General features: G+C 35.6%; 1 protein-coding gene across 1 annotated transcript in view; it reads left to right on the top strand.

The window, feature by feature from the left end:
* Window positions 1-22,579, top strand: part of LOC121374357 (cyclin-C-like) — a 28,221-nt gene extending 5,642 nt beyond the window's left edge. The window contains exons 3-11 of the mRNA XM_041501461.1: window positions 2,367-2,451; window positions 4,186-4,255; window positions 8,909-8,960; window positions 11,607-11,698; window positions 13,846-13,937; window positions 14,787-14,854; window positions 16,280-16,359; window positions 20,108-20,226; window positions 21,384-22,579. Of these exons, the coding sequence (XP_041357395.1) occupies window positions 2,367-2,451; window positions 4,186-4,255; window positions 8,909-8,960; window positions 11,607-11,698; window positions 13,846-13,937; window positions 14,787-14,854; window positions 16,280-16,359; window positions 20,108-20,226; window positions 21,384-21,477 (752 nt within the window). The 3' untranslated portion in view covers window positions 21,478-22,579. The remainder of the gene's footprint in view (window positions 1-2,366; window positions 2,452-4,185; window positions 4,256-8,908; window positions 8,961-11,606; window positions 11,699-13,845; window positions 13,938-14,786; window positions 14,855-16,279; window positions 16,360-20,107; window positions 20,227-21,383) is intronic.
* The last annotated feature ends 1,219 nt before the right edge of the window (window positions 22,580-23,798 follow it).

The following is a 23,798-nucleotide window of genomic DNA, read 5'->3' as shown; positions in this document are numbered from 1 at the left end:
GTCAGACATAGGCATATCTACGTCACTGACCTATTTAAGGGCTTCATCAAGTTCAGTCGCCGTCGGAATCACGGTCAAAAATGATTCTTCGTTGTTTTATGGGGACAACAGGACTTTTAGGCTGAGCCAGATGTATTACGATGTTGCCCCCACTGGCATTTGCCTCCAAACATGGTGTTCACACCTCCGGAAATATTGATGATCTGTGATTGTTTCGAATTTAAAAGTGTTGTCGGATTTCCTTCGAAGACGAACACACGGGAACCAAACTTGAGGATTCACAAGATGTTGATATCGCAGACAGAATGTGCGACAGTTCTTTGTGTTGGTCGTGATGTATATGGCTGTATGCATTAACTGAATGAATATTTTTGTGTCCTGTTATCTGCATGTTTTAATGAGCAGGAATGTGATTGTCGTTCAGTTTTTGGACCAGATATTTTTGTGCAGAGTGGTTCGTCAGTCGTTTAGTGGTACAAATATTACCACTCGAACACATGTTTTTCATCAGTCCAGCAAGTTTATTTCTACCAATGCATTGCCCGAGGAACCACTGTTCTCCTGCTTTCGGCATACCGAGTGTGTGTGTGTGTGTGTATGTGTAGCAATGTAGAATGGGTCGTCAACACAAACGTTTCGCGGTCGTTTTGAAGAATAAAACTTGAAAACTTCAACGGGACATCGAAGGGGATTTTGTTTGTTTGCCCACATTTTTGGAATACCGTCTCTGCAATCGCGGGGATTTTCTCATACTTTGCATACTTGCAAAAGACAACTTCAAAATTTTGACAGGTGAAAATAGTTCCACATTTTGGTATATAATTTGCGTAATAATGTAATTTGCATACTTATGTTCTAAATATTTGCATACTTATGTCTCAAAATATGTGATTTATGTAATGGGCGTGCCCAATGCTATTCCTTAGTAGTGATATGATAAATGCACATATTTGACCATATGTGAGTGGGATCTAGCTTATGTGCCTGAGTTCCTTTGTTCATGAGAACCCATTGAACCAACCAGTGCATGAAAGCTACATCAAGGCTGTGCTATATGTTCTGTCTAATCGTCTGGAAAGTGCATATATGTAATAGATCCTTGCTATGCTGATGGAACATTCAGCAAGATTTCTCTGTATGTGGCATTATGTCAGATTCAGAATGATCATATGTTTAACATACAGTAGTGAGTGATTAATTTACATGTAGTAGTCAGGGCTTTAGATTGCATCAAAGTCGAGGCAATAAATGTTGAGCCCAAAATATTTACGATCAAATTAACTATAAACTTGCTGACCTCAAAATATTTCACCTCAAAAGCACTGAAATGTTAACATTAAAAAAGTTTGTTTTAACGACACCACTGGAGCACATTGATTAAAAAAGTTTGTTTAACGACACCACTGGAGCACATTGATTAAAAAAGTTTGTTTTAACGACACCACTGGAGCACATTGATTAAAAAAGTTTGTTTAACGACACCACTAGAGCACATTGATTAAAAAAGTTTGTTTAACGACACCACTGGAGCACATTGATTAAAAAAGTTTGTTTTAACGACACCACTAGAGCACATTGATTAAAAAAGTTTGTTTTAACGACACCACTGGAGCACATTGATTAATTAATCATCGGCTATTGGATGTAAAACGTGGTCATTCTGACATGTAGTCAACAGAGGAAATACGCTACATTTTCCTAATGCAGCAAAGGATCTTTTATATGCACTTTTCCACAGATAGGAAATCACATACCACAGACTTTGACCAGTTGTGGTGCATTGGTTGGAACGAGAAAACCCCCAATCGGTTGAATTGATCCACTGAGGTCATTCGATCCTGCGAAACAAGCACCTCATGAGAGCACTCAACAGACTGAGCTAAATCCTGCCCCTGTTTTATTACATTAAAATAACTTGAAATACATCGCTGAATATTAACATGTCTCCAGCAGATGTTAATGACAGTACGGAACTAAAACAATCTTCCTGTACTCAGAAAACACAAAAAGTGCCTGGTGTGCCCAAGTTAGTGAGATCTAAAGTGTGAGTAGTGTCAATAACATAAACAAGCTTATTCACCGAGGCTACATATTGTACATGTGAATATAGATTAGTTGAGTGGCATTATGTTGAAGTATAATTAATGAAGTATAAAGCTATTTATTTTGTAGTTATTCAGGCTCTTAGTGAACAGCTGAAGATGTAGATTAGTTGAGTGGCATTATGTTGAAGTATAATTAATGAAGTATAAACCTATTTATTTTGTAGTTATTCAGGCTCTTGGTGAACAGCTGAAGATGTAGATTAGTTGAGTGGCATTATGTTGAAGTATAATTAATGAAGTATAAACCTATTTATTTTGTAGTTATTCAGGCTCTTGGTGAACAGCTGAAGATGAGACAACAAGTTATAGCAACTGGAACTATCTATTTTAAAAGATTTTACGCAAGGTAAGCAGGGCACATTATTTCATGCAAACCTTCAATATACACGTGTCGGTTTTATGCAACTTTTAATTTTGCTAATTACAGGATCACTAGAGCTTTTTAAAATGTATTTAAAAATGTTTTAGACTGATTTTGACCACTTGATGCATAGAGGCCCAGTAGTCATTATTATTGCAACAGTCAAGTTGACTTTGAATTGGTCTCCCCTGCGTGTGCTGTAACCTCACCGTGGTGCAGGGGTGTAACATTCTCTTTGAGAATGGCCAATACAGCACAAAATTGAAGTTTTGAGTAAAATTCAGTATCCGTAAAATTCTGTGATATTTTTGTTTTTGCACAGTTCTTTACACTGTTTTTGTTTAAGTCTTGAATTTTTATATTGATGTTGATCATCACTTTATTTATTTGCATTACCATAGTTTGACACCCAATAGCCGATGTATTTTTCGTGCTGGGGTGTCGTTAAACATTCATTCATTCATTCATTCATTCATTCATTGAATCGGTCTAAACCAAATACATTGTAATGAATCAGTCCAAACATTTCAACCGAAGTGTTTATCAAACATTGATGATGTTTATTATATTTTTAATGATATAATATTGGTGCTTTATCAATTTCCAAAATGGTCCAAATATAATTAACATAATTAAAAATCTGTTACCTGGTAGGTAAAATCATGTGAACTGACTTCTAGTTGTAACATAAGATTGTAATATGTAAGCTACATGAACTATCTATTTTAAAGGGACATTCCCGAATTTGCTGCATTGTAAGATGTTTCCGACTAATAAAAATATTTCTACAATTAAACTTACATATTAAATATATTTTCTTGTTTAGAATATCAGTATCTATATATTCAATGTGTTTCTGGTCGTCTTAATATTTGTAAGAAGCCCAAACTTGATTTTGTCCTCAAATAATTTCGTATATACGAAAAAATCTTTTTTAGGAAATAAAAGGAAATTTAACCTAGTACAAATATTAGAATGATCAGAAACATGTTTAATATACAGCCACTAATATTTTATGCAAAAAAATATACTTGATATGTAATTACAGTTGTCAAAAAGTCTCTGTTAATCGATAACATCTTAAAAATTGCAGCAAACTCAGGAATGTCCCTTTAAAATATTTTATGCCAGGTATATGTAAAATACACCTTTCAAATTATAGCAGCTGGCACAGTCTATTGATATAACATATGATAACAAAAGTACAAGTAACATATCAAGTTATAGCAACTGGAACTGTTACAGTATTTTAAAGGATGTTATGAAAGGTAAATAACATGTAACAAGTTATTGTAAGTTTTTATGCAAACATGTCAGGCTGCTGAGCCCTTCTTTTCATTGCTAGATATTTAGTACTTTCAGGGCATCTAGATTATGGTAGCACCACTCCTGTGTCTAGTGATATTCAATGTTGGGCTAGTAAATAACTACAATTGGCATGCCCGATGGCTAGTGATTTTTTTTTTTGTCAAATGTTGCAGTTACGTCTATTTTGTAAATATGAATATACCACCACTACCCCAACTTAAGATGACATATCTGATTATTACTATTATTTAGTAAAATTTTGTTAACTTAAAGTAAAGTAGGGCTAGTGAATTTGTAATCATGGCTAGTAAAAAAATTTAATTACTGATCCCATGGCTAGTGGATTTAATTTTTTTTCTAGAAGTCATGACTTTGTATTATGAAAAGTAAATTTTTTCTCTCATGTTCCAGGAATTCACTCAAGTGTATTGATCCGTGGTTGATGGCACCAACATGTATATTTCTAGCATCAAAAGTGGAGGTAAATATACTGTAACTGCAGGCCTTGAAATAGGAAGCAAAATATGGCCTGCTGTTGGTGTTTTAAGATAGTATGTCAAAAGAAATATGTGCGATGTCAAAAAAATATGACCTGTTGAAAAAAGATAGGACAGCGTGAGGCGATCGTTTGGTATAATGTGGGAAAATTAGGACCCCTAGATTTTAGAGCATTATGCAATTAGAATATAACAGAATTAACAACTAAAGAGCACATCGTATAAACGTCTCTCTCTAGAAAAAATGTCCTGTGATTTTCTAGTGGTTTTAGCATGTGAATTTCTATTTCACCTGCTGAGTCTAAACATGGACTGCTTTTCACTTTCTGCAGGCTGCCAGTTTGAGCCCTGGAATACATGTATACTGAACAAGTGTACATGACAGTGTGTATAATGTCACATACATATTTTGTAGTAAATAGACTGTATAATACATGACAGTGTGTATAATGTCACATCCGTGTTTTGTAGTAAATAGACTGTACAATACATGACAGTGTGTATAATGTCACATCCGTGTTTATAGTAAATAGACTGTACAATACATGACAGTGTGTATAATGTCACATCCGTGTTTTGTAGTAAATAGACTGTACAATACATGACAGTGTATATTGTCACATCCATGTTTTGTAGTAAATAGACTGTACAATACATGACAGTGTATATTGTCACATCCGTGTTTTGTAGTAACTAGACTGTACGATACATGACAGTGTATATAATGTCACATCCGTGTTTTGTAGTAAATAGACTGTACGATACACGACAGTGTTTATAATGTCACATCCGTGTTTTGTAGTAAATAGACTGTACGATACACGACAGTGTTTATAATGTCACATCCGTGTTTTGTAGTAAATATACTGTACGATACACGACAGTGTTTATAATGTCACATCCGTGTTTTGTAGTAAATATACTGTACGATACACGACAGTGTATATAATGTCACATCCGTGTTTTGTAGTAAATAGACTGTACGATACAGGACAGTGTATATAATGTCACATCCGTGTTTTGTAGTAAATAGACTGTACGATACAAGACTGTGTATATAATGTCACATCCGTGTTTTGTAGTAAATAGACTGTACGATACACGACAGTGTATATAATGTCACATCCGTGTTTTGTAGTAAATAGACTGTACGATACACGACAGTGTATATAATGTCACATCCGTGTTTTGTAGTAAATAGACTGTACGATACACGACAGTGTATATAATGTCACATCCGTGTTTTGTAGTAAATAGACTGTACGATACACGACAGTGTATATAATGTCACATCCGTGTTTTGTAGTAAATAGACTGTACGATACATGACAGTATATAATGTCACAGCTGTGTTTTGTAGAATACATGACAGTGTATATAATGTCACATCCGTGTTTTGTAGTAAATAGACTGTACGATACATGACAGTGTATATAATGTCACATCCGTGTTTTGTAGTAAATAGACTGTACGATACATGACAGTATATAATGTCACAGCTGTGTTTTGTAGTAAATAGACTGTACGATACATGACAGTATATAATGTCACATCCGTGTTTTGTAGTAAATAGACTGTACAATACATGACAGTGTATATAATGTCACATCCGTGTTTTGTAGTAAATAGACTGTGTATAATACATGACATTATATAACGTCACATCCGTGTTTTGTAGTAAATAGACTGTATAATACATGACAGTGTATATAATGTCACATCTGTGTTTTGTAGTAAATAGACTGTACAATACATGCCAGTGTATATAATGTCACATCCGTGTTTTGTAGTAAATAGACTGTACAATACATGACAGTGTATATAATGTCACATCCGTGTTTTGTAGTAAATAGACTGTATAATACATGACATTATATAACGTCACATCCGTGTTTTGTAGTAAATAGACTGTATAATACATGACAGTGTATATAATGTCACATCTGTGTTTTGTAGTAAATATACTGTACAATACATGACAGTGTTTATATTGTCATATCCGTGTTTTGTAGTAAACATACTGTATAATACATGACAGTATATAATGTCACATCTGTGTTTTGTAGTAAATATACTGTACAATACATGACAGTGTTTATATTGTCACATCCGTGTTTTGTAGTAAACATACTGTATAATACATGACAGTATATAATGTCACATCTGTGTTTTGTAGTAAATAGACTGTACAATACAAGACGGTGTATATAATGTCACATCCCATGGTTCACACGGTCTTGAAAAGTGCTTGAATTTAGGAGTTTGAAATGAAAAGTGCTTATTTTCACTTTTTGGGGGAAAAGTCCTTGAAAAGTGCAAAAGTGCTTGAAAAGTGCTTGAATTTCATGTCAGTGCCACTAGCGCGTCATTTTAACCAGAAATTACGGAACAATTTCGAAAGAAATTTAGCATTTTTATTTCCGTGTTCGCATTTTCATTCCAGCACTCGCGACGTTCCGCAACCCGAATGTACTCGGCCCATTCCGGGACAAATACTATGTTCCGAATGCCTCAGCCGAGATTTACCGATTATTGACGATCGTAATAGCCTCGTTTTGAGAACTGCAAACAATAGTCAGGCGAGACGACACGGAATCACTTAGATTTTGAAGTTTTTGCAAGCACATGTTCAAATTTAAACATGCCTAGTGGAAAGTGTTTTTATTAACAAAACGTGGTGTCGAAAATATGCGTGGATCAGAGAGAGTAAGGACGTGTCAAAGACCGTGTGTTCCTGTTGTCGCAAGAATATTAACATGGGCAAGAGCGCACTCAAATCGCACGAAAAATACAGAAAAAACAAAGATTAACATGATTAAGCCTAAACTTTAAATTCTTGCCAACTAGAAAGGACATTTGTGAAGCTTACAATGCTAAACATGTTAAACTTGATGACATTATCTGCAAATGGTAAGTACTGTCTACATAAACATACATTTTCTATTAAAAAACATTGTTCGAAAAGGCTGGTTAAGGTTTGTATTTATGGTCCTTGAAAACATAAGGTAGGTCCTTGAAAAGTCCTTGAAAAGTGCTTAAATTTTATGGGTCCTTGCCTGAATGAACCATGCATCCGTGTTTTGTAGTAAATAGACTGTACAATACATGACGGTGTATATAATGTCACATCCGTGTTTTGTAGTAAGTAGACTGTACAATACATGACAGTGTTTATAATGTCACATCCGTGTTTTGTAGTAAATAGACTGAACAATACATGACAGTGTATATAATGTCACATCCGTGTTTTGTAGTAAATAGACTGAACAATACATGACAGTGTTTATAATGTCACATCCGTGTTTTGTAGTAAGTAGACTGTACAATACATGACAGTGTATATAATGTCACATCCGTGTTTTGTAGTAAATATACTGAACAATACATGACAGTGTTTATAATGTCACATCCGTGTTTTGTAGTAAATATACTGAACAATACATGACTGTGTATAATGTCACATCCGTGTTTTGTAGTAAATAGACTGTACAATACATGACAGTGTTTATAATGTCACATCCGTGTTTTGTAGTAAATATACTGAACAATACACAACTGTGTATAATGTCACATCTGTGTTTTGTAGTAAATAGACTGTACAATACATGACAGTGTTTATAATGTCACATCCGTGTTTTGTAGTAAATAGACTGAACAATACATGACAGTGTTTATATTGTCACATCCGTGTTTTGTAGTAAATAGACTGAACAATACATGACAGTGTTTATAATGTCACATCCGTGTTTTGTAGTAAATAGACTGTACAATACATGACAGTGTTTATAATGTCACATCCGTGTTTTGTAGTAAATATACTGAACAATACATGACTGTGTATAATGTCACATCTGTGTTTTGTAGTAAATAGACTGTACAATACATGACAGTGTTTATAATGTCACATCCGTGTTTTGTAGTAAATAGACTGAACAATACATGACAGTGTTTATAATGTCACATCCGTGTTTTGTAGTAAATAGACTGTACAATACATGACAGTGTTTATAATGTCACATCCGTGTTTTGTAGTAAATATACTGAACAATACATGACTGTGTATAATGTCACATCTGTGTTTTGTAGTAAATAGACTGTACAATACATGACAGTGTTTATAATGTCACATGTTTTGTAGTAAATATACTGAACAATACACGACTGTGTATAATGTCACATCTGTGTTTTGTAGTAAATAGACTGTACAATACATGACAGTGTATATAATGTCACATCCGTGTTTTGTAGTAAATATACTGTACAATACATGACTGTATATAATGTCACATCTGTGTTTTGTAGTAAATAGACTGTACAATGCATGACAGTGTATATAATGTCACATCTGTGTTTTGTAGTAAATAGACTGTACAATGCATGACAGTGTATATAATGTCACATCCGTGTTTTGTAGTAAATAGACTGTACAATACATGACAGTGTTTATAATGTCACATCTGTGTTTTGTAGTAAATATACTGAACAATACATGACAGTGTATATTGTCACATCCGTGTTTTGTAGTAAATATACTGAACAATACACGTTCGAGCCCAGTACCTTATCTGTTGTTAAGAAGATTGTTTTATTACATATTTTTGCTTAAATAAGTAGCCTTTTTTTCTTGTCTTTTTCAGGAATTTGGAGTTATATCTAATTCCAGGTTAATCACAACATGTCAGAATGTAGGTGAGGTTGTATTTATTGTAATGGAATGTTAGTGAGAATAATATAATCATATGTGTTCCCCAGGATTTGAGTTCAGAGGGTTGGCAAAATAATTTGGGGATGAGAATGCTAGTGGGTACGGGGATAGTCTCTCCCATATGTTTTTTTTTTTAAATTCAGTTGTCTAGGTGAATTCTGGAGTACATAATATATGAGTGTCATTATAGAAGTCTAAAAGAAAGATATATGTCAAGACATATTTCTGTAATGATTATTATTATTTATGTCAAATCTTTAATAAGAAGTATATATGTATACATAATATTATAATATATAATATTATTTAACTCCACATAAGTTACATAAAAAGGTATCACCGATTAAAAAAAAAGAAGATAAGCAAGCACAAGTACATGCACATAATATACAATACAATTTTTACAGTCCCAGCTAAAAATTTGCAGGTTCTGTGCAGGATCGGAATGGCACCTTTTGCCCATGCAAACATGTCAGATTTAAGGGAATCGAATGCCGTGATTGGCCGAAATACTTTATGGGTCATTTGGATTACCAGCAAAGTGCGGAAATGTTTGTACATGTACCATTTAAAAAAAAATCAAAATGAACCACAGTTCTGTGCTCCGTTTCCTAATTTGTGGTTTTCGGTAACAATGCTAACATAGAATAATTGTCCCATCCCTACTTGCAATTTCCTGGAACAAATTAATAACCAGTGACAGTAACAGTGTGTCCAGTTCCAGCTATTTAATACAGTTTTGAGGGGTTTACTCTATTTTCAGGGTGTCCAGTTCCAGCTATTTAATACAGTTTTGAGGGTTTACTCCATTTTCAGGGTGTCCAGTTCCAGCTATTTAATACAGTATTGAGGGGTTTACTCTATTTTCAGGGTGTTCAGTTCAAGCTATTTAATACAGTTTTGAGGGTTTACTCCATTTTCAGGGTGTCCAGTTCCAGCTATTTAATACAGTATTGAGGGGTTTACTCTATTTTCAGGGTGTCCAGTTCCAGCTATTTAATACAGTATTGAGGGGTTTACTCTATTTTCAGGGTGTCCAGTTCCAGCTATTTAATACAGTTTTGAGGGGTTTACTCTATTTTCAGGGTGTCCAGTTCCAGCTATTTAATACAGTTTTGAGGGTTTACTCCATTTTCAGGGTGTCCAGTTCCAGCTATTTAATACAGTATTGAGGGGTTTACTCTATTTTCAGGGTGTCCAGTTCCAGCTATTTAATACAGTATTGAGGGGTTTACTCTATTTTCAGGGTGTCCAGTTCCAGCTATTTAATACAGTATTGAGGGGTTTACTCTATTTTCAGGGTGTTCAGTTCCAGCTATTTAATACAGTTTTCAGGGTTTACTCCATTTTCAGGGTGTCCAGTTCCAGCTATTTAATACAGTTTTGAGGGTTTACTCCATTTTCAGGGTGTCCAGTTCCAGCTATTTAATACAGTATTGAGGGGTTTACTCTATTTTCAGGGTGTCCAGTTCCAGCTATTTAATACAGTTTTGAGGGTTTACTCCATTTTCAGGGTGTCCAGTTCCAGCTATTTAATACAGTTTTGAGGGGTTTACTCTATTTTCAGGGTGTCCAGTTCCAGCTATTTAATACAGTTTTGAGGGTTTACTCCATTTTCAGGGTGTCCAGTTCCAGCTATTTAATACAGTATTGAGGGGTTTACTCTATTTTCAGGGTGTCCAGTTCCAGCTATTTAATACAGTATTGAGGGGTTTACTCTATTTTCAGGGTGTCCAGTTCCAGCTATTTAATACAGTATTGAGGGGTTTACTCTATTTTCAGGGTGTTCAGTTCCAGCTATTTAATACAGTTTTCAGGGTTTACTCCATTTTCAGGGTGTTCAGTTCCAGCTATTTAATACAGTTTTGAGGGTTTACTCCATTTTCAGGGTGTCCAATTCCAGCTATTTAATACAGTTTTGAGGGTTTACTCCATTTTCAGGGTGTCTCCTTAATTCATTTTAACTTGATTTTTGTGCCTATGTCCAATTAATCTATGACAAGGATGCATATTAATTGAGATCAAATTGTCATGACAAGTAAATGTTAAAGAAGTTAAAGTTTGTTTTGTTTAACGACACCACAAGAGCACATTGATGTCAAACATTTGGTAATTTTGACATGTTCTTAGAGAGGAAACCTGCAACATTTTCCCATTTGTAGCTACATGTATGTATATTTTATATGCTTTATCCCACAGACAGAATAGCACATACCACAGCCATTGATATACCAATTGTGGCTCTCCGGCTGCAACCAGAATTTTCCCAATGAGCGAACCGACATGGATCAATCCTGATTGTGCATCAAGCGAATGCTTTACCACTGGGCTATATCCCGCCCCTCTTAAATGACATCCCATTTGTTGAAGTATTTTGTTGAGAATGAAGTGCAGTTGTCAGTTTGTGTTCACACATGGTGACCTCCTGATAAACTCAACAGCTGTCCTGTCTTTCCATCTTTGACAATATTAAAACATACAAAGATTCCTTTTTATTAAAATACACTCAGTTAGCTAATTCTCTTCAAACTGTACTAAGTAACGGTATTGCATTGATATTTACTGAACAGTATAAACACTAAGTTCAGCCATGCCCATTAACCAAGATTTACTTATGTTTGTTTTTGCAGTGAAGAACAAGTTTGCTTATGCATTTCCACAGGAATATCCCTACAGAATCCAGAATGTCCTTGAGTGTGAATTCTACTTACTGGAGATGATGGTATGATTATCAGGTTTAATTACAACAACTCGGTCGGTTTACCGCTCACCTGAGGTGCTTGTGTCGCAGGATTGAACCACCTTGGAGGATCCATTCAAATGATTGGGTTTTTTCTCGTCTCAACCAGTGTACCATAACTGGCCAAAGGCCATGGTATGTGCTTTCCTGTCTGTGGGAAAGTGCATATGAAAGATCCCATGCTGCTAATGGAAAGATGTAGCGTGTTTTCTCTGATGACTATGTGTTAGAATTACCAAATGTTTGACATCCAATAGCCGATGATTGTGTGTTGTGGAGGACACTTTGTCAGGAGTTACTAGCTGATGATTGTGTGTTGTGGAGGACACTTTGTCAGGAGTTACTAGCTGATGATTGTGTGTTGTGGAGGACAGTTTGTCAGGAGTTACTAGCTGATGATTGTGTGTTGTGGAGGACACTTTGTCAGGAGTTACTAGCTGATGATTGTGTGTTGTGGAGAACAGTTTGTCAGGAGTTACTAGCTGATGATTGTGTGTTGTGGAGGACAGTTTGTCAGGAGTTACTAGCTGATGATTGTGTGTTGTGGAGGACAGTTTGTCAGGAGTTACTAGCTGATGATTGTGTGTTGTGGAGGACAGTTTGTCAGGAGTTACTAGCTGATGATTGTGTGTTGTGGAGGACAGTTTGTCAGGAGTTACTAGCTGATGATTGTGTGTTGTGGAGAACAGTTTGTCAGGAGTTACTAGCTGATGATTGTGTGTTGTGGAGGACAGTTTGTCAGGAGTTACTAGCTGATGATTGTGTGTTGTGGAGGACAGTTTGTCAAGAGTTACTAGCTGATGATTGTGTGTTGTGGAGGACAGTTTGTCAGGAGTTACTAGCTGATGATTGTGTGTTGTGGAGGACAGTTTGTCAGGAGTTACTAGCTGAAATGTCTTTAAACCAACCTTCCTTTTCTTTTCTAATAGTAATAGCTGTTGGAAATGTAATGTGTTGTCAATCAAATATTCTTTTTCTTGGCAATACTTAAAACTAAACTGATACAAAGACAGATACATGTACACTGATTCAGTACCAGAGAACATAATGTAGTTGATTTATTAGTGATGCATGTGGTATCAGTATACCCATATATTGTCATTCAAAATGCAAGTAATACATATGATACACTCCAGAATTTTTCATAGCTGTCCATTGTTAGTCTGAAATATCCTTGTCATGGCTTTTGATCGGAGTTTAGCAATCTCTCACTAGCATTGTGGTCTAACCATATCATGGCACATGGTGCTAAACATTCTTGCTAAGAGAAACGGACTGACATTATTAAACTAGTCACAACACTGAGTGTCCTACTGTACGTGTAAACTAGTCACAACACTGAGTGACCTACTGTACGTGTAAACTAGTCACAACACTGAGTGTCCTACTGTACGTGTAAACTAGTCACAACACTGAGTGACCTACTGTACGTGTAAACTAGTCACAACACTGAGTGTCCTACTGTACGTGTAAACTAGTCACAACACTGAGTGTCCTACTGTACGTGTAAACTAGTCACAACACTGAGTGTCCTACTGTACTGTACGTGTAAACTAGTCACAACACTGAGTGTCCTACTGTACGTGTAAACTAGTCACAACACTGAGTGACCTACTGTACTTGTAAACTAGTCACAACACTGAGCGTCCTACTGTACGTGTAAACTAGTCAACACTGAGCGTCCTACTGTACGTGTAAACTAGTCACAACACTGAGTGACCTACTGTACGTGTAAACTAGTCACAACACTGAGTGTCCTACTGTACGTGTAAACTAGTCACAACACTGAGTGACCTACTGTACGTGTAAACTAGTCACAACACTGAGTGTCCTACTGTACGTGTAAACTAGTCACAACACTGAGTGACCTACTGTACGTGTAAACTAGTCACAACACTGAGTGTCCTACTGTACATGTACAATTGTAAATAATCTTAGCTTGTATCATGCATTTTATTTCTTTTTGTGAAGCCTTCTTTATGATAGTGTTGAAGCTGATGTTATTAATATATTAACTTAAAGATACATATCACAAAAAAGGGATCCCTTATCATGATATACCGTATCATGATACGACAATTTTCATAATACCCAACCCAATTAGTTATATAATATGTGCCTTGTTTCAGGACTGTTGTCTGATTCTATACCATGCTTACCGACCTCTGATGCAATACTGTGCCGACCTCAACGCTGAAACAGACTTACTCCCCTTTGCCTGGTTAGTGACACATTGCAATATTCAGTGTATTTTTTGTGCTGGGGTGTCGTTAAACATTCATTCGTTCATTTTCATTCATTGCAATATTAACATTTTCCATAAAACTTAAACAAAATATATTTGTTAATTAATTTGGGTTTAATTTATTTGTTTGCTTACAAATAAGCTATTTCTTGTTCTAGCCAGTACACTATGGCTGGTATATCAAAGGCTGTGTATGTGCTGTTCTGTCTGTGGGATAGTGCATATGAAAGATCCCTGGCTAATAATGGAAAAATGTAGTGGGTTTCGTCTCTAAGACTATATGTCTAAATTACCTAATGTTTGACATCCAATAGCCATTGATTAATAAATCACTGTGCTCTAGTAGTGTCGTTATATCAGTACATTGCAAAAATTCATAATTTCCACATACATGTACTTAGTTATTTACTTTTGAATTCCTGTCGTCGTCACTCAAACATTTCAAAACAGCATTCACGGTAAGTATTTGCAGCTAAACAGCGAAGTCTCATTTAATATGTAAATAACCTGAAAGTTCCGACACATTAATGCTGGTTTTTGTGTCATATGCAGATTAAATTAGAATGGGGTTTTTCCTGTCCCAGCCAGTGCATCATGACTGTTATTTCAAAGGTTGTGGGAGATGCTGTCCTATCTGTGGGAAAATGCATATAAAACATCACTAGCTACTAATGGAGAAATTTAGCAGGTTTCTTCTCTAAGACTAATGTCAAAATTACCAAATGTTTGACATACAATAGCTGATGATTAACAAATCATTGTTCTCTAGTGATGTTGTTAAACAAAACAAACCAAGTAACATATTTTATTTTAATTTATTTGCAGGAGAATTGTGAATGACAGTCTTCGTACAGATGTCCCCTTGATGTATCCACCATTCCTCATCGCTCTAGGTCTGTGTGTTAAATGTTAATCTGCAGTTTGATGATGTTAACTAATTATATATCACACATTAATCTGCAGTTTGATGATGTAAACTAATTATATATCACACATTAATCTGCAGTTTGATGATGTTAACTAATTATATATCGCACATTAATCTGCAGTTTGATGATGTTAACTAATTATATATCGCACATTAATCTGCAGTTTGATGATGTTAACTAATTATATATCGCACATTAATCTGCAGTTTGATGATGTTAACTAATTATATATCGCACATTAATCTGCAGTTTGATGATGTTAACTAATTATATATCACACATTAATCTGCAGTTTGATGACTTGAACTAATTATATATCACACATTAATCTGCAGTTTGATGACTTGAACTAATTATATATCACACATTAATCTGCAGTTTGATGATGTAAACTGATTATATATCACACATTAATCTGCAGTTTGATGATGTAAACTAATTATATATCACACATTAATCTGCAGTTTGATGATGTAAACTAATTATATATCACACATTAATCTGCATTTTGATGCTGTAAACTGATTATATATGAAATAAATGTCCAGACATATTGTTCGGGGCATGCAGTTTGTCTGTCTGAGCTGTGTCCAGGATTGAGGTGAATGATCCTTGTGCAGCTTCTAGTCTCACTTTGTATGGAAAGCATCAAGATTTAAAAGCAGAGGCATGACTAGACTTGAAATGTACGCTGTGTGTACATTCCTCTTGGCTGAAGCTACGAAGTTTATATATTAGGACAAAAAGGACTTAATGCTCTGGGCCTCAAGTGGGAAGGTAATGCCTGCCCTAGGTACCCCCACCCCCATCCGGTTCGAGTGGCCATGTTGTATATGACACATTCTAATGTACTTTAGAATACTCTAGGTGCTCTTTTTAAAAAGTTGCACATCCCGCCTAAAACAAGACCTACATCTGCCCTTTTGTGAACAGGTTTATAAAGCATCACAGCTCATTTAGGAATGTCTTCTTTTAGAAAGGGGCGAGGCATAGCCCAGTGGTACAACGCTCGTCTGATGCGCAGTCCGTCTAGGATTGATTCCCGTTGGTGGGCCCATTGGTCTATTTCTCGTTCCAGCCATTGCACCACAATTGGTGTAACATAGGCTGTGGTATGTGCTATCCTGTCTGTAGGATGGTGCATATAAAAGATCCCTTGCTACTAATGGAAAAATGTAGCAGGTTTTCTGTTTAAGACTATAATGTAAAAAATACCAAATGTTTGACATTCAATAGCTGATTAATAACTGAATGTGGTCATTAAACAAACTTTAAACCTTTTTGTTAACATGTTTTATAAAGCATCACAACTGATTTAGCGATGTCTATTTTGAGAAATGTTTGGTGCGTAACCTGGTTGTTATGAGTTACTATTGTTTACTGTTTCAGCGTGTTTGCACATGGCCTGTGTTATAAAGCAGAAAGACATAAAACAGTGGTTTGCTGAGCTCTGTGTTGATATGGACAAGGTATGCATTTATAATTACAAACGTCCCACTGTTATTCCATTTACTTCATTCTCATAGACTTACCTTTTGTGACACCCAGTAGCCGATCAGTAGTTTTGTGCTGGGGGGTCCTTAAACATTTATTCATTCATCAGGGGTGGGAATTCTTCTCAGATCAGCAGTTTTCCTCTCATGGAACATTGAGTTTCCTCTCATGGAACATTGCGTTTCCTCGCATTTTAACCTAGGATTTGAAGAATTTCCGGGACCCCTCTAGATTTTTTGTGGATTTATCAATGTATCATGTACATGTATAACAGTAACAAATTTAATATAAAATCGCTTCTCTAAACTACACTATTTTATACAATCTGTGACTGAATACATAACAAAATTCACAGAAAATTACAGACAATTCATATATAAAACGTTTAATGTGTAGCCAAGACCAGTTTGTTTCAAGCACATGTAATACAACCAAATAAAGGCTAATTAAACATACAAACATTTGCTGAATGAGGTTTTTTCAGTAATTATGGCGTAAAATAATTTATTGCAAACTGCAATTTTTATGAAGTACCTTAATTTATTTTCCAAATAATTAATGACAGGTATGCAAAAATGGAAAATATTTCATTAACCTGCCGGACCAGAACCAACTAAAATTTACTAGCCCACCAGAATTTATACTAATCCGCCAGAACTTGTGTTGCAAAATTGATTGTTTCCGTGAGCATGCTCCTTTAAAATTAAATTCCAATGTTTTACAGTGGTCAGCTATGTTTAAACTTGACATATTTACCTTTTTTATTTCTTCCATGATTTGAAATAATTAACGTGTAGATGGAGGGACCAATGTCTGTGATTAAATTATTTGTGATTATTGTTCAGTAAATAAATATTAATTGAATATTAATATTGGAGTTATTTCATAAAAAACATAAGTATTTTTTGCTAATATTGTTTGCTTTGCGAGCGAAAATACATGAGGTAAACTACTTCTGGTTTGCTGTAATGCACTGTTGGTTAATAGACTGGAACTGTGGTGTTATCACTCAACCTGCAAAAACGATGTTATTGTTTTAATTAATGTTATGCATTATAAATAACATTGATATTAGGAATACATACTCGGATATTTGTTGATTTGTGTATCCGTTGTTTATTGTTAAACCATATTGTGTTTTTCTTGAGATTATATTTAAAGTCATACTAGAGATCGATTAAAAAAACGACCAGTGACGTCAATGTTGGGGTATAAATAGAACTGTTACGTCAGTTGTAAACAGATCCAAATTTTGACAGCAATCAGCTGTTCGAGCTTAAGTTTATAACTATATTGTTTTACTGAATATTTTGGGAGGAATTCTGGACAACACTGTGAGGTAAATAGGCAATTGCCTTTAACTTCCTTTCTGGTGCTTCAAAATTAATAGGTTATCCAATTAAATTTACTTTAAAGTAAGATCTTGGGATCCAACTCAATAATTGCACTTCCTTATTTATTAAATCTGGGATAGATAGTTACTTTAACGGTTCATTGAGAGCATGTTGAGATAATGGGGGATTGTCTAGTCTTGGTATTGTTAGTCAGTCACTGAGAACACTCAATGGATAATGGGCGATTGCCTAGTCTTTTGGTTGTTTAAATAAATATTGATTTTTAACTGTGATACTTGTAATTGACATCACTAGTTAACTACATGTTTTCATATTTTTTATAGTTTAGTGTTAATAGTATTCTTAGTTCATAACTTTGGTTGATATCAGCATAACATTTCATGTATAAAATTCTGTGGTTTTCAATGCAATAGCAACCTGTCTTTAAAGCGACATCTTGTTGTCTTGTTTATTTTAACTATTATTTATTTGGTAAATGCCTTCATGGTCACGCATGATCACACACAAAAAAATCTACCACAACTTGATTGAGACATTTTGTTATTTTTAAAATATTCAGGTAAAGAACAAAGTTTTTCACATTTCTTCATCGCTTGAGCAGTACTTAACTCCAAAATCATCTATTGTCAATGTAGTTCATGTATTGTTGTGTCTTTCATCATCATTCTCAACTGTTAAATTTGAATGGTTTGGACTTTGGCATGGCTGATGGGGAGTCGTGGATTCAATGCAAATAAACAACATAATAAAAATTACTGTCAGTCAAAAAAAGATGGATTGCTCGTCAGACTGGAAGTTGCATTTTAAAACTTGTCCATCAGAACTTTTACTCGCATTTGTCGAGCAGACATGTTATTTCTGCACCCCTGAACGAGCTTACAGGAATTACGGATGATTTGTCCCCAGTGAATTAATGTTGTAAACCTTTGTATGTGTATTGCTGATAGGAACGAAGTCATTGTTTTCATTTTAGCAGACAATGTTTTTGTAGATTTTATCATATCATGTAGATTTTGTTGTTTGTTAAAATATATCATTTATGTAAACAAATATTTAAAAAAAAGAGGTAAATGTTCGTATTATAAAACATATTAATTTTTTTTAGTTTGACAGATCTATGAAAACATGACTGCAGTGTTCTTGCTGCTCCATTTAAGCGGGGCGGCCCGCCCTGCTATTGCATTTTGCAGCCCTCCTTTCACGTTCTGCCACCCTCCTTTAGTTCCCGCACCCTACTATATTTTAAAGCACCTATCTCTGATATTTCCAAATGCACACTTCTCTCCACACATAAATAAAAAAACAACGATCAGTCTGCACATGGACATCAAAGGAAACAAGCTGTGTTGTGTGTACGAAAAAGCAACAGACGAAAAATGTATGACAGTTACCGTAATGTAGTTTAACAGTATTTTTAACAGCCTCTGTTTTGTCCCATACCTGTATCCATTTGTATGTTTAATACACACAATAAAAGTTATATTTTATTTGAGCAATGAAAACATTATATTTTTTATGGATTCGGCAATCTCCGATTGAAAACCCCCCACTTATTTGGCGCCAAATTTATCATGTGATCAGAATGGTCATTCTGTCTTTTGTTTCCACTAACTATCATCTGATATTTTGTCCTCAATTGCAGATATAATTGGTTGTAACTGAAGATTGTTACTTTCTGTAATTTCTGTCATTCTGTTTATTCAGCAATTCTTTATAAACTATTATAAACTTCATTTTGGGGGATATCACTGCTTGTAAAAACAACAGAAGTGGTAGTGTTTATCATTAAAGTTGTTTTTCTTGGGTGCCAAATAAATATATACACCTCCATTACAAAAACTAAACTACTTTTTATCAGCTGGTGATAATATTTTATCACAGCGATCGATTCATTTGATGAAGATGGAAATAACAATAAATGTATCCGACATTAGGGGATCACTTTACAAACATCTTTATTGTTTTTCATATATCTTGAAATCTTTATTAAAATAATAATATTAAAACTTTAATAGGTTCAGCAAAACCAGAACTGCCTGTGAAAGTCAGACCGACAACGTCTTTGGTTCAATTAAAAGACGAGTCGACTTGTATTTTGTATAAACCTCATCAAATTAGATCTTTATTAAGTTAGCCAGTCAGTGACTCCAAAAGCAATCGGAACACTGTGCAGTTATCGAAAAAAATATAGTCCTCGATCACTCAGCCTATATGGGTAATAATATGAAATAAGCTACCATAATTGCTCTATTATTTAATATGAACTGAATCCTTGTTTGGTAAAAAAAATTCTACAATTGTAAACAATTTTTTTTATCATTTCTAGTGAGAGTGTATGTGCATTTAATGTCTTCTCATGGTGTTTTAGATATTGGAAATCACCCGACAGATTTTAGCTCTGTACGAGATGTGGAAATCATACGATGAGAAGAAAGAAATCCAGCAAGTGCTAGCAAAGATGCCAAAAGCGAAACTTAATCCATCAAGGTACACAAACCGTTGAGCAGATAGCTGCTGTTTGTCTTCCATCTGTGACAACTATTTCTCATTCCAGCCAGTGCAGCACAACTGGTACATCAAAGAACGTGGTATGTGCTATCCTTTCTGTGAGATGGTGCATATAAAAGATCCCTCGTTACTAATGGAAAAATGTAGCGGGTTTTCTCTCTAAGACTATATGTCGAAATTACCAAATGTTTGACATCCAATAGCCGATGATTAATAACTCAATGTGCTCTAGTGGTGTCAATAAAGAAAACAAACTTTCACTTTCACTTTCTTCTGTGACAAAGGAGGGGGACTAGGCTCAGTTGGCAGAGGAGTCATCTCGTGGGTGGTGGTGTATATAACAGATCCGTGGCCTTTTTAGTGTTTTTATTGGTAGGAGTAGCCTATGGTGTTGTAGCGAGTTCCCCCTCCATTCCTACCACCCTCTCCCTCTGTATCTCCGTCGCTCTACGTGTCTCACTTGTGTCTGTCTGTGTGTGTGTGTGTGTGTCTCTCTCTCTCTCTCTCTCTCTCTCTCTCTCTCTCTCTCTCTCTCTCTCTATCTCTCTCTCCGAAATTAACATTGTGTTACAAACCAAATACATGTAGCTGTAGTTGAAAATGTGTTGAGGTGTCTTTAATCTTACCTTTCTTCTCTGGCACTAATACATGTGTCAGTCACAGCTCCAGGGTGTTGGTAGATGGACATTCCATTCTCATGTTCTTTACCAGTATACACAAAGGGGGTGGGAGTTAGCTCAGTCGGTTGAGTGCTAACCTGAGGTGCTTGCATTGCAGGATCGAACCACCTCGGTGGATCCATTTTAACTGATTGTTTTTTGTCTCATTCCATCCAGTTTACCACAACTGGTCAAAGACCATGGTATGTGCTTTTGTCTGTGCGAAAGTGCATATAAAATTTCTCTTGCTACTAATGGAAAAATATGCTCTAGTGATGTCATTAAACAAAACAAACCTTTAAGTTTATACACAAAGTGTCACACTTACAAACCCAGTATACTTGACATTACGTTTTCTTTACTAGACCAAATGTCAATAATCCCACCTTAGTGGTCGCTGCTGATTTAACACCTGGATTAAACATGTTGTTAAATATACATTCCTGTCCTTTAGTACATTTCCTCATCTGTTTTCAGACCTCCTTCCGAGGGCCCCTCGGCTTCTGACTCATCCAATCAGCAGTCTTCCCAGAATCAACAACAACAACAGCACCATCAGTCTGGACAATGACAGTAAACAACAACAACAATGTCATTAACAACAACAACTCAGCACCATCAATCTGGACATGACAGTAAACTACAACAGCAACAACAACATCATTAACTTAGTTCATATGGGTCATTGAAATCCTGGAAAATCCAGGAATTTGCAGATGTCATATTCCAGGCCTGGAAAGTCATGACATTTTGAGACGTGGAAAGTCGTGACATTGTGCATCATGGAAAGTCGAGACATTGTGCATCATGGAAAGTCGAGACATTGTGCATCATGGAAAGTCGTGACATTGTGTGTCCTGGAAAGTCATGACATTGTGTGTCCTGGAAAGTCGAGACATTGTGCATCATGGAAAGTCGTGACATTGTGTGTCCTGGAAAGTCGAGACATTGTGCATCATGGAAAGTCGTGACATTGTGCATCATGGAAAGTCGAGACATTGTGCATCATGGAAAGTCGTGACATTGTGTGTCCTGGAAAGTCGTGACATTGTGTGTCCTGGAAAGTTGAGACATTGTGCGTCGTGGAAAGTAATGACATTGTGTGTCATGGAAAGTCGTGACATTGTGTGTCGTGGAAAGTGACAAGTGTTGGATGATGTCTTCCTGTGTGAAATGACAAGACGAGGTCATCAGTTATGTCGACCATTGTAAAGAAGGTCATGAAAAGTGTCTTTACAAAGTCCTGAGAAGTCCTGCTGTATAACGAAGTGTATACACGTTTCTGGGTATATGAAATTTAGACATTAATTGGATTGTGTTGACTGTTTCTAACAACAACAACAACATTGTCATTAAACATTCATTCATTCATCCATTTTTATCATCATATAAAATGGTAATGAAATGTGTGGAATGTGGATCAGTATGTTTCTGACATCATCATCATCATCATCATCATCATCACTCTTATGAGTTTGTGAAATTCAGACATTGTGTTGAACATTTCTGACACGTCCAGATAATAATGTTTTCAGAACCTCGAATGTTAGTCTAATGGTAACACAACCAACATCATTTGGTTTTTAATATTAACTGTTTACAGGGATGGATCCAAAAATTTGGAAAAGGTCTGTGTGCAAAATAAAAGGATAAAATATGGAAGCCCTTCCACAGTTGGAAGAATTAGTTTTTTTTAATTTGACATTTAATTAGATTTGTTGTACACATAAGATGTATTATTGCAACTAAATAAGGACTAATACAACACTATTTGAGCATGGTACATGTTAAGCATATTTAACCAAAATAAAGGAGACATAGTGATGTCATTACGAATAGAATACCTGACAGTATCATTAAAACCAGTCTGAATTAGTAACATCATGATCAGTCTGAAAAAGTAGCATCAGTCTGAATCATTTACACCAGTCTGAATTGGTAGCACCAGTCTGAATTAGTAGCACCAGTCTGAATCAGTAGCACTAGTCTGAAATTCACTAATACACACGCTACAGGGAGAAAACCGACAGCACCTCCTTTTAACATTATTACAAATGTCCGTCTAGTTTTCAAACTGTGAGAATTTTGTTTTCTATAGAATCTCTGTAATGGTGATGTCCGTGTTGAACACTGGCAGATGTTCGTTGAATAATAATTTTGAATAATATTTTTCTACAAAAAAAGTCTTTACTGTTCTACCAATAACATTAAATGCAAACCCACATACATATACATTTATTCAGAATTCTAGATTTGCATTTGTCTGAACAGTTTTTAGAACTTTGTTTTTAGCTGTTTGTCAAACAATTTCCATATTCTTTATTCAAAACTTGCGATAACATTTCGATTGATACTTTGCATACATTCTGAATGGAGCCACCGTTGTGCAACCCTAACCCAAGGGTCCAGTTCTGTACGTAGCCACGAGTATTTGACTTGACTTGAAACTCGTTTTACGTGCTCATATACCACGCAGGTTTCCAACACGCCTGTCACGGGCTTAAACTCTGCCATCGCCAATGGCTAAGCCCGGGCCAGTAATGGGGTGAGGTGGTGGTGGTAAGTTTAAAGTGGGCGGAATTTCGAATAAAGATTTAGTAGTTAAGTCAGAGACCTAAGGCCAAAATGAGAAAGCTGATTCACCCTATCATGTCTGACAAAATAAGGTTGAAAGTCCAAACATAAAATTAGAGTGCTCGTCCGAACAAGTTTCAAGGTGATTAGAGCAATTTAGATGGGCAGCCAAAAATAAAGTGTGTCGGGACTATTTACCCCCAACAATTAAATAATAAACAGCCAAAACGTTTAACGTCTGACTAAGCCCTTACCTGGAGGCGAAAGTTCTTGTAGAAAGGTTGTGAGAACCATTCCACCGCTTGGTAAGACAGACCA

The sequence above is a fragment of the Gigantopelta aegis genome, chromosome 1, assembly GCF_016097555.1.
Source record: "Gigantopelta aegis isolate Gae_Host chromosome 1, Gae_host_genome, whole genome shotgun sequence".
In the NCBI taxonomy this organism is placed as follows: Eukaryota; Metazoa; Mollusca; class Gastropoda; order Neomphalida; family Peltospiridae; genus Gigantopelta; species Gigantopelta aegis.
Note: the sequence above shows the minus strand (reverse complement) of the source record. Positions and strands in the feature narration are given on the sequence as shown.